We start from the raw sequence: 12,378 nt of genomic DNA, 5'->3' as shown, positions 1-12,378 counted from the left end.
TCAAGTAATGCCTGAAGGGATGATCTGGCTACTAACTTCCCATCATCAAGGATAGCCTGGAAGTGGGGGTCTTCAATCCTATGGTAATTTATTTATGAACTCCGGTAACTTACTGTAGTTCATAAAGTCATACTTAAACATATGTTCCTGGTAGTACGCAATATGGAATAGTAGGCCGGCTGAGGAAAAGATCTTTCTGCCAAAGAGATCTGACTTCTTGGAATCCTTGTCCAAAGTAGATCTAGGTTGGTGTAACCTGTTCCACTCCGTGACTACTTGCCCCACCATCTCACAAGAGGATTCTCAAACAGGAGGTAGACTCCCTGGTCTGATTAGGGGTGATAGCGCTGCTACCTCCTCCACACAGGGGAAAGGGCTTTTACTCCAAATATATCCTCATCCCCAAAACGACAGGTTTTCTTGATTTTGGGCTGTTGAATGTCTTCATTCGCCACTCAGGATGATTACCTTAACTGCTATAATCCTGTCTCTGAACATCAATGGCTGGTTTATGGCTCTTGATTTAAAGGATGCTTATTTTCATATAGATATCCACCCCACACACAGTAAATGTCCTGTGTTTTATGGTGCATTTGGAGCACTTCCAATACAAGGTGCTCGCTTTAGCCTTTCAGTTGGTCCAAGGGTATTTACAAAGGGCATGGCCATAGTAGCAGCACATCGGCATCATTACAGTTACCATCTGTTGCCCCACTTGGATGACTGGCTCCTCAAGAGTCGATCAAATGGAGAAGTGCAGGTAATGCTCACTGTCCTGCTCAACCTTTTTCTACTCCTTGGGTCTTCAGGTAAACCCAGGAGAGTCCATGTTAACACTTATAACAATTATAGAATTTATAGGAGCAGTCCTGGACTCAATTGTGCCCACGACTTACTTAACACAAGACACAGTCCTCATGATGGAAGACCTCAGTGTGACAGATATGGCAATTTTTGCAATATCCTGGAGAAACCGTAATGAATTAAGTTTAAGTATCTTGGTAGTTCATTGGATTAAAATGGAAATGTTTTTGTATTATTGTGGAACTGTATGTAATGTCTCTAAGGAGAAAACCTGACTAAATGTAAACACTGGGAAATGTTATGAGCTTCAAAGAACTATTTGAAACAATGTAAAACTTCAGAATCAAGTGGGTTTCCCAGGAAATCTCTAGGAGGAGAGGTATGCAAATTTGACTGTTCCGGTTATGCAAGAACTCCGCCATCTGAAGCTTTGCCCTGGGGAGGGGACCTTATATCTGGCTGATTGAAGTGACCACAAATAGGCAAAGACCTAGCTTGCATGAAGGAGTGACTCTTAGAGCCATGGGTAGGTTATTCTGAGCGAACAAGTGTTCTGAACTTGTGACCACAGGAAAACCTTTGGATGGGGTTTGACGGACTGTTTGCTGGCCAGAGCCCTTGTTGGAGTTGGAGAGACCTCTAGTAAGCTTATTAGCATATGTGTGAGTTTTATTTTTTTTCTGCAGTGCTCTTACCTGAAAAATAAATGTGCTTGTTTAGATAGAGCTGTGCGGTAGCTTAACTTTGGCAGTTGCATTATTTATCATGTCTGAGGAGAAAAGTAAAGCAGGCCTGCTTAGGCAGCCTGACTTTGTGGGGAATTCACAGTGTAGTCAGGGGACTGCGAAGTCTGGAAATAATGCAGTCAGGGAAGAAAGAGACGTGTGCCTGCCTAATTGAAATTCTGGGAGGTGGGCGGGCGGGCAGATGCCTGTTGGCATCTAAAGGCTCCTCCTCCAGCTTTCTAGGAGCAGCCACTGGACCTGGGATCCAGCTGAATGTGTGGGACAACTAAGGAATAACAAGGTCAGGAGTGGGGGGGTCATAGGTTCAAAACTAGGGATCTGGCACCCAAGAGAGATGGTGGCTGGGGAGCCGGAAGCCTGAGAGTGGGTGCCCATCCTTGATCACGATGAAGAAATACAGGTGCAGTTGCCCTGAACTACGACACTCAGTATCCAACTTCAACTCAGCCGTCAAATGACAGTCAGGGCCTGCTTGGTGGTCCTACGCTAAACGGTATTTTGCACATATGTGACTCCCCCTTCGCCAACTGTGCAGCCTCCAAACCTGCCTGAGGAAGGTCTGCATTGCAGCCAGGGATTTCTTGGACAAGAGACTCTCACTTACTCCAAGCATCGAGGCACCTCTCACTTGGTGGAAGAAGAGAAACAATGTAGGAGTTCCCTTTATTCCCAACCCACCCACAAGAACACTCGGCAAAGGTGCATCTCTTCTGGACTGAGGAATGCACCTGAACAATGATGTTGCTCAAGGTTCCTGGACTCGACAAGAATACATGCTACATGTCAACCTCCTCAAGCTTCAAGCAGTATAAAGAACATGCAAGCAATTGCTGCTTTTCATTCAATCCACTCAAGTCCAGATCCACTCAGACAGTATGACCACTGTTTATTATATAAACAAACTGGGCAGAGCAAGACCCGCACTACTCTGCAGGAAGGTTGTACAGCTCTGGAATTGGTGCAGCCAACATCAGATCACCCTTTCTGCACTGCGTTGAGGGGCATTGAGGCTCTATGAATGGTATTCCATCTGTGTATTCTCCTATGGATGTTTCTGAACCTACTGTCACAGAACGGGGTCAGGACCAGCCCTCCTAACATGGCATCCTTCCCTCTGACAACGTAACTTTTGGATGGGCAACTGACTTAAAGAAATCCTGCTTGAAAAAAAGTCCAGGCCATCCTTCTCAATAGCAGGAAGCTGTCTACAAGGTAGCATTATGCTGCCAAATGGAAGCGCTTTTCCCTGTGATGCCACAAGCATCAATTGCTTCCAGAGGGGGCCGGAATTGCCTCTATCCTACACTATATCCTCTCACTGAAATCTTCAGACCTTTTGCTCAATTCACTGAGAGTACATTTAGCAGCCATTAATGCTTTCCATTCCCTGGTGGAAAACTGATCAATTTTCACTCACCCCACAAAATAAAGTATTATGAAAACATTCCCACAACACTGGCTTGGGATCTGAACCTGGTACCCTCTGCTTCAGTGAACCCACTATTTGAACCTCCTGCTCCCTGTTACATACATCAGTGAAGGTGGCCTTCCTCACAGCTGTCACATAGGCCGGAAGGGTAGGGCAACTTGATGTTCTTATGGTGGATCTGCTGTATGCCATCCCGGAGACTGCATCTCAAGTTCAGTTCCAAGCTTCCTTCTGATTTTCACTTAACCCAGACAGTCCAATTACCTGTATTTTACCTGAAGCTTCAGAAGAATGAGCACATGAAACTCTACTCCCTAGATGTGCAAAGAGCTCTGGCTTTCTGTCTTAATGGGATGGAGGCTTTTAGAAGATTGCCATCTCTTTGTTTCCATAGTAGAGAGGATGAAAGGAGAGGCAGTTTCCTCCCAGAGACTTACAACATGGATTTTCAGTTACATCCTTCTCTGTTACAAAAAGGTAGGATCTCCTCCTCAGTCTCTTAGGGCTCATTCAACCAGAGCACAGGCAGCCTTAGTGGCATCCCTGCAAAGGATCCCACTTACAGAGATGTGGAGAGCTGCAATCTGGATCTCCATCCACATGTTTACCAGGAACTATCCCTGATTCAAGCCTATGTAGAGGGATGCTTCCTTCAGTTCAGTGATCCTCCAAACTGTGATTCAAAGCTCGTCCTCCCACCCCCTTCCTTATTAGTCTCTGCTTGGGAGTCACCCACAGTGAGTACCAATAGGGATCAGCACTTGAAGAAAGGAAGTTTTACTTCCTTTATAGTAACTGGAGTTCTTTCAGATGTGTGTTCCCTATGGATAGTCATGATCCACCTTCCTTTCCTTCTGCTTCAAATCCTCATGTGATTCAGGGTAGAGCAGGAAATGAAGAAGAGGTGGTTGATCCACACCGCCCCTTACGCCCTCTGTTTGCAGCACAAGGAGGTGCAGGCTCAGACCAATAGGCACTATCGAAGAATTTCTGGTGCCAGGCACGCACTGCACATGAGCACCCACAGTGAATACCCATAGAGACCGCACATCTCAAACTCCATCTACTGTAAGGTAAATAATCTGTCTGTCTTTTTCTTTCTGTCTTTCTTTCTCTCAGGGGCCTGTGACCAATGGTATCTGGTGACTAAACAGCATTCTTAAAACAAAATACTTTTGTTTTAACTGTAGGAACAAAACGTTTAGAGAAGGAATGTTTTAAAACATTCTACATGTCTGCCTTTTCTGTAGGCTTTCCATCCCCTTAGCTGTGATCTATACAGGCCTAATTTCCTCTATGGCTGGTCAGTGTGTTTCCCCCCAAATAACCCATCCCTCTCTTGAGAGAGTGATAGTTTTTAAAAGTGCTGTAGTCCTTTTTGTTCTCTGGTTTTGGTACTTCTCAACAAAAACCAGTTTTGTTAATTGTCTGGAGCGCTGCCTGGGAAGGTAGAATCTTCCAAAGCTAATAACTTGGGCATTGTCTTTTAACAACCCTTAAGCCAACCCTCAGTAAACACTTATTTTGAGCATTTATTTCCCTTTCTGCTTGTTTTTCCTTACAGCCCCTCATTAAATTAAACCAGCATTCATACAGTAAACATCCCAATAATCTGGTCAGCATACAATGTCCATAAGTAGTTACAGAGCAACTGCAATTCCATTAGACATCACAAAATTTAAGGTTTTTTATTTAGTAACTGTCTGATAATAGGGCTTTTCTTGTAGTTATATTCATTCAATAATAATAGTATTCACCCCTTGTGTTGTGCTTTATATCTTCAAAGTGTTTTTTGAATGCTAATTGAAGTCTTGACAGTTCAGAAAGCCAAGTATGCTGTGGAGTTAGAGTTCTCTAGATACTAACATACTATCGTTCTAAGAGTTTTGAGGTATTGTTCTTTCTTCAGGTGGTTCTTCCAACTTTTATTCTGGAAAGAAGATCACTTTTGGAGATGTATGCTGACTTTTTTGCACATCCGGACTTATTTGTGAGGTATTTGATTTAAGTACAGTATTAATCAGTTCTGATATTGCCTTGTGCAGTTTCAAGAGTATATGCTTACTGTTTTGAGGAATGTTTGATCTTTATTCAAACTATGCAAAGTGCATCTATATACCATCTAGTCTGTCTTTCATTTTTCAAAAAGCTCTTCTCAATCTGAGTTTAAAGAAAAAAACACTGGAGTAGTAATTTTGTGTCTTACGACGCGTGTTTCAAACAGCAGTGACTTATTTCAGTGTTTAGTAACTATACTTTCCCCCTCCTCTAGTATTAATGACCAAAAGGATCCAAAAGACCGAATGGTTCAAGTGGTGAGATGGTACCTCTCAGCTTTTCATGCGGGAAGGAAAGGATCTGTTGCTAAAAAGCCTTACAATCCGATTTTGGGCGAGATCTTCCGGTGTCATTGGATATTACCAAATGCTGAAAATGAAGATAATACGGTTAGTTTTGTGGTGGTGTCTTTTACTGCTTAAAATGTGTGCTAATAATTTCCCTAATCTCTGACTAGAATGGCATGGGGTTTGTACCAGAAGCAAACCGTGTAAAATATTGTGATTCTTTTCCTAATGGAAGTTTTCCCATCCTCTTTTTTAGGGCAGACTTCTCAAATGTGTGTTATTTTACAAACAATGTGTAATTTCAATAGTTAATTTCTTAAGAATCCTTTGACATGCAGAAAGTAATCTGTTAATTCTGTCCAGTCCCAAGGGGATACATTCCTTGGTCTTAATTACTGCAGATATAGTCCTTTTTCTAGTTCCTTGAAGTCTAGATCAGCAGCCTTAACAGGGTTTCCTCTTTGCTACTAACCTTTGACCCTAAACTGGATTCATTTTCCTCTTAGAAATCTTACCCATGATTTTGAAGGACAGAGCATTTCATATTTTAAAATCTTTCCAAAGATCTAGGTCCTGAGATTAAATGACAGGGAGAGAGAGAGTCAGAAATCCAGTTCTGCGGCACTCTCTCTTCCTCCTGCACTCTGCTCAGACATGGCTGTCAGATAAAGGTCATGAACTGCAGCACTCCTCTGGTCACAAACAGAAAGACGAGCCCTCTGTTCTCCGGTCAAAGCCTGGGCAAGCTGGAGAAGCGCAGCTTGAAGCATTTGGATGTGTCAGCTGTGTGGATGGACCAGAGGCAGCAGGACTCCCTTCTGCTGGTAGAGGAAAGGCTGCAGCAGTTTAAAATGCAGCATATCTGGTTCCACGAGTGCCAGCTTCTCAGACCCTCCCAGCTCACTCAGAATTCCCCAGCCTGGGAAGGTATAAAATGTATCATAGGGGTTTTAGGTAGCAAGGTGTGAACTCAGAAGTCATCTATCCTAGATATTTATGCACGATCACTGTAATCCCTGAGCACCTTCCAAACACTATATATGTATCTGTAATCAAATTGATTCCAGAAACTGGGATGTTCTCTAAAAGGCCCGGTATCAGTGGGTACATACCTTTCCTCTTCAAACCAGCAAACCGACAACTTTGTGGAAGCTGCACCATGTTAGGATTCTAAAATTGTGTTAAGAGATGGATAGTTCTCATAGAAGCTACTTCAATGGACCATGTCCTAGATATTTTTGAAAACTGTATGTACAATGTCAAACGAAGGCAACTCTTAACTTGTTTGCAGGAGCCTGTTTCAGAGGGACCAATACCTTGGGTTACCAAAAACAGTGTAACATTTGTAGCAGAGCAGGTCTCTCACCACCCTCCAAGTAAGTTGCTATGCTACTGGAGTCTTATACTATTGGACAGGAACTGAGTAACAGTGAAGTCAGTTTTTAAGTTTTGACCTTGAATCAATATTTTCTGTTTAACAATGAATTTTCAGTCTGACATTTCTCTCTCCTTAGATCATTTTTCTGGAAAGTAAATTGCAAAGTCTCGCTCTTTCTCTCCATCCCTTTCACCTCCCCTGCAATATCTTGTAATTTATCTGGATGTAAAAATTGTTTCTAATTATTATAAATGTCTTGTTGTATTCTTACATTTTTTCTTAAGTTTCAGCATTTTATGCCGAATGTTTTAGCAAGAGAATACAATTCAATGCTCACATCTGGACCAAGTCAAAATTCTTGGGGATGTCGATTGGTGTTCATAATATAGGGCAAGGTAAGTGTGTGTATGTAGTTTAAAAGGTAGACTCTTGAGCATTAAGAAACTGTTAACTCAATTTTAATTGTGTAGAAAAAGCAATTTCTACAAACTTCCTGCAATGTATTACTCATGCTCAATAAAATTTCTGATGACTTGACCGAGTAGCTGCTGTAGCAGTCTTGTCAGTGGCTAGAGACCCAGGATCCATTTCCAGTGCATCACGGACACCGCTTGTCCTTGAGTGAGCTACTTTTCAGAGGTGCTGAATGTCCACACCTCCTATTGAAAGCTATAGGAATGATGGGTGCTCAGCCCCTCCAAAAATCAGGCCTTTAACCTCTTTATTTTTGTAATGCTTACGTTTGTCAAGTGCTTTGAGATTTCTATGTGAAATGTCCTCTAAAAGTGCTGTTGATTATTAGTACAGTAGTAATTTTTTCTTTCTGACAGGTTGTGTGACATGCCTAGATTATGATGAGCACTATATTTTGACTTTCCCCAATGGTTATGGAAGGCAAGTAAATGCTATACCTCTTAGTCTTTAAAATTTTTTGAGATGGCAGTGAGCACCTGTTTCTTTTTAAGTTTTTGAAAAGTGCAATTGTTTATCATTGCAGATCTATTCTCACAGTGCCATGGATAGAACTGGGTGGAGAATGCAGTATTAGTTGCTCAAAAACAGGCTACAATGCTAGCATCATCTTCCACACAAAACCTTTTTATGGAGGAAAGAAGCATAGAGTTACAGCTGAAATTTTGTAAGCTTTTTTTCTCTTTCAGTCTTTCTCCATTTGTGTAAATGCTCACAATTGTTTTTTCAGAAGAGTAATTTAGATGGCTGTACTCAATATCTCCAACTATAGCGAAAGATAGGTTTCAGAGTAGCAGCCGTGTTAGTCTGTCTTCGCAAAAAGAAAAGGAGTATTTGTGGCACCTTAGAGACTAAATTTGCTAGTCTTTAAGGTGCCACAAGTACTCCTTTTCTTATAGCAAAAGATTACATCCATGTCATTGTTCCCAGTTGTGCGCCACCAGATTAGTCTGGGCATATCAAGTCAGAAGATGTGCATTAAGATGGAAGGAAAGCTGCTTGAAGCGGGATCTATCATGCCCTACTGCAAAAATGTTCCTCTCTCCTTTTGCAGGAATAGATGGATCCTGCCCATATGCCAGAATAGTTAATTATATTTTACGTACCTAGCAGCAAAACCTTTATTATAGAAATGATTATGCTTTAGTTCCACTCCTAAAAGATCTTTTCTGTAATGTTGCTGACATAGAATAGCATCTCTGTTTCAGCCTGGGCCTCTGTACGGGGAGTCTAATAAAATTTAGATTTGTAGTTGAATTCACGCTTATTGTGGTTAGAGACTGTCTGTGCACATGATCCAGTCACTGATACTTTCATTTTTCCTTCCCCTATTGGTTATAATCATTTGTTGCATCACCTTAAATTAGATTGTAAACTCTTCAATACAGGCATTGTCTTTTACTTAGTGTTAAATCAGCACCTAGCACAGGGTGGGCAAACTTTTTGGCCCTCAGGCCACATCTGAGTATGGAAATTGTATGGCGGGCCATGAATGCTCACAAAATTGGGGTGCAGGAGCGGGTGAGGGCTCTCGGATGGGGTCAGAAATGAGGAGTTCAGGGTTTGCGAGAGGGCTTTGGACTGGGGAAAGGGGTTGGGGGGTGTGTATGGGGGTGAGGGCTCCAGCTGGGGGTGCTGGCTCTGGGGTGGGGCTGAGGGGGATCAGGGCTAGGGCAGGGGGTCGGGGAGCAGAAGGGGGTCAGGGGTGCAGGCTCCAGGCAGCACTTACCTCAAGCAGCTCCCGGAAGCAACGGCATGTCCCCTCTCTGCCTCCTATGAGGAGGCACAGCCAGGCGGCTCTGCCCTGTCTGCAGGCGCCACCCCTGAAGCTCCCATTGGCTCTTGTTCCTGGCCAACAGGAGCTGTGGGGGTTGCGGTGGCATGTGGAGCCTCCTGGCTGCCTCTACATGTAGGAGCTGGAGTGGGGACATGCTGCTGCTGCTTCCGGGAGCGGGGCAAGTCCCAGACCCCACTCCCCAGCGGAAGCTCGAGGGCCAGATTAAAACATCTGAAGGGCCAGATGTGGCCCCCGGGCAATAGTTTGCCCACCCCTGACCTTGCATCCTGACCTTGCCCACCCCTGACCTTGGGGGCCCCAATCCCGACTGGGGACTTTACTGTAATACAAATAATTAAGGGGAGGGAAGGAGGCTGACAAAGGGCTGTACATTATATTGCTAGTGTAAGACTGTTTACAGCAACGTCTATATTAATGCGCCTCATTCTCTTAGCTGTCCTTTAAGGCTGTCTGGGATTTTCATATGGTAGGCCTACAAGCATTAGACAGCCAAATCTCATTGCATTTCAGTGGGATTTGGACACATTCACTCAATCTTCACCTCTGAAAATCCTGCCCTGTGTTAGCAGTTTTCCACAAATTTTTTGTTTGTAGGTTTGTGAATTGAATTTAGTAATGTATGGCTTGTCTAGATTAGGGTAATGTGCACTGGGGTAGACACTCTGCTCCAGCTCAGCCAATCTAAGAGTTTGCACCAGTGCAGTTACACCAAAAAAAAAAAACCACTTCTCTCCACCCATTTTCCCATTTGTAAAATGGAGATAATACTATTTTTCTCCCATCTCTATTGACACTTTCTGTTCTTTAGTTCAAGCACTGCCTTACTATTTATATGTATAGTAATTAGGACAAGAAGGACCTGATAGGCGGTTTTTTTAGTGCAATAATGAATTTAACTATTTTACTTTTCCTTTCATTTAGTTCTCCTAATGACAAGAAATCCTTCTGCTCAATTGAAGGTGAATGGAATGGTGTCATGTATGCAAAATATACAACAGGGGTAAAGCAACTTACCTTGTTTTTACTCTATCAGAAACAGTGTGTTTAGGTATTTGTGTTGCTGGCAAATCAGAATACGCCATTGCATTTTGTATGTATATATACTTGTGGATGGAAAATACTGACTTTGTATACTAAGGGACTACTGTAAAAGTTCCACTCCTGCTTTTTGTAAATGGTGGCTTTAGGTCAAACTAAGGATCTGGTAAAGTGAAGAGTGGAGCACCTTAAACTCCTTTACTTCAGTAGTTGAGATGTTAAAAGCACAGGGAGAATGCTCCTGTAAAGCTGCCTGAAAGTTAGTAGGTGTTGAATAATTTTTTTCACACTGGATTAAAATTGCTCTGAGGGTAGCTGAACTCTGTAGGCTTTTGCTACAGAAATCTATAAGAACTTAAAGCAAGAAACAGACCTTTATCTGTCCTCTGCCAATAAATGTTAGGGAAATGTTTCTGTACATATTGTATGAACAAAGGCTAGACTAAACTTTACTTTTTTCTTTATTTTTAAACACATTAACAGCAGAATAACTTTCTCTGTTTAGGAGAGTGTAGTCTTTATAGATACCAAGAAAATGCCTACAATTAAGAAGAAGGTAAAGAAACTGGAAGACCAAGAGGAATATGAATCCCGCTGGTAAGAGCTTCATTAAAGTGACAGATGAAGGCTTCTTATCTTGTTCATAGATCTGAGGATTTTTTTAGAAATAGAACTTCTGTAAAAACTGAGAGAGTTAAATGTACCCAAACTATACAGATTAATCAGCACTGTGGGGCTATAGCTGATAGCACCGGAACTGGTGGTTGAACTAAATTAGTGTTTCCCAAATAAGTACAAACGAACCTGAACTTGGATCTCAGAATTTTCTTGATTTAGTTGTAGCAACATGTTAAAGGCTTTACAGATTTCTTTATAGTAATAAGATTCAGTAAAAATGTTTCTACAGCCTGGTAGCACTGCTTCCTCCCCTAGATCAACATCTGAAAATAATAGCCTCTCTTTCTTTAGCCTATGGAAAGATGTAACCTACAACTTAAAAATCAGAGACATTGATGCAGCCACAGATGCAAAGCACAGACTGGAAGAAAGACAAAGAGCTGAAGCTAGAGCCAGAAAGGAGAAAGAGACATCGTGGGAAACAAGGGTGAGCTTTTATTCAAATAATGTAAACCTGAAAGGCTTTTATCCTTTAAACTGAAGTAGTGATAACAAACACCAAATATATGGTTTCTATCATCAGCACCCCTGACCTGTGTTCTACCTCATTCTTTTCCATAAAAATTTACATTTAATTATCCCCTTATTTTCTTCTAGTTATTCCATGAAGATGGAGAATGTTGGGTTTATGACGAGCCACTATTGAAACGACTTGCTGCCACTAAACATTAAGTGGTTATAAAAACTTAAAACATTCAGGTCTTGGCTTAGTGAATTTTACAACTACACGATAAATTTATGAAGATCAAGTACTTTATTTTGGAGATCCTGTCCCCTCCAGTTACAGTGGTTCCTATCTCAGGGATACTGGATTTAATAATGCAGATGAACAATTAAAGCAGGAAATGTCTTAACTATTTGACAGTAGCTTTGGACTTTACCATTCAGATAGTGTATTCAAGCTTCAGAGACATGATGGCTGAGCCCTCACCCATGCTTCAGAAGCATCAATGAAACCTGGGCCTAAGTTATGGGAAGCATACACTTGGTATAACCACTGTAAAGGACATAGCTGGTACCAGTTGCATAATATTCTGGGGCTCTACATATATAAATATATATATAAATGCAAGACTTCACTTAATTAAATCCAGTTAACATTTTTGATGTGTAAATATGAGGATTCCTTTGATTGGAAAGTTTGTTAGAAATCTACATAAATGTTATTTACCACCTGTATGATAAAAATCAAACCTTTTGGCATTTGTCTCACCCCAAAACTTTTTTATTTTAGAAATTAAAATGTAACCATAGACTACAATTGAAATACTCAGTGCATCTTAAAGCTTCATAAAATAGATTTTTCAAACTTATGGATTTGTATTTATTTCATAAAAACCTTTTACAGCAACACTGCTTTGAAACTGCTATGATAAAAAAAATTACTTTCCCAATGTTCAGTATGTGAAAAATCATCACTTTATAAAAATCCAGTACACTTTTCTAAATCCCATTTCAAGTGATAAAAGCACTTTGTAGCCTAAGTCATGTAAAGTACTTTTGAAAGCTTTACCTAGCATTGATTTGCTGCTTAGTGTGCACTGCGTTAGGGTGAGAATACTGATAGATTTTTCACTTCATTATGTCCATGCGCTGGAGTGAATCAGCCAGGGGCAGTGAGAAGTAACAGGACTTTTCTGGAAGCTGGCTGTAGCCAGATATGCTCTCAAAATTTTGCTAACTGTGTAAGG

The 12,378-nt window shown here is 41.5% G+C and overlaps 1 protein-coding gene across 5 annotated transcripts in view; it reads left to right on the top strand.

Annotated features, from left to right (window-relative positions):
• OSBPL9 (oxysterol binding protein like 9) overlaps positions 1-12,000 on the top strand; it is a 146,754-nt gene extending 134,754 nt beyond the window's left edge. For 4 of the 5 annotated variants that reach the window (XM_077825428.1, XM_077825427.1, XM_077825426.1 and 1 more), the window contains 10 exons: positions 4,889-4,974; positions 5,252-5,426; positions 6,616-6,700; positions 6,987-7,097; positions 7,533-7,596; positions 7,700-7,840; positions 9,893-9,971; positions 10,515-10,606; positions 10,979-11,114; positions 11,285-12,000. In XM_077825428.1, coding sequence (XP_077681554.1) covers positions 4,889-4,974; positions 5,252-5,426; positions 6,616-6,700; positions 6,987-7,097; positions 7,533-7,596; positions 7,700-7,840; positions 9,893-9,971; positions 10,515-10,606; positions 10,979-11,114; positions 11,285-11,359 — 1,044 coding nt within the window. In that variant the 3' untranslated portion in view covers positions 11,360-12,000. Of the gene's footprint in view, positions 1-4,888; positions 4,975-5,251; positions 5,427-6,615; positions 6,701-6,986; positions 7,098-7,532; positions 7,597-7,699; positions 7,841-9,892; positions 9,972-10,514; positions 10,607-10,978; positions 11,115-11,284 lie in introns of those variants that run through there. The other variant, XM_077825429.1, reaches the window with a different exon arrangement.
• Positions 12,001-12,378: the final 378 nt, after the last annotated feature.

The sequence above is a fragment of the Eretmochelys imbricata genome, chromosome 8, assembly GCF_965152235.1.
Source record: "Eretmochelys imbricata isolate rEreImb1 chromosome 8, rEreImb1.hap1, whole genome shotgun sequence".
NCBI lineage: Eukaryota > Metazoa > Chordata > Testudines > Cheloniidae > Eretmochelys > Eretmochelys imbricata.
The sequence above is the reverse complement of the archived record's forward strand: the minus strand, read 5'-3'. Positions and strand labels throughout refer to the sequence as shown.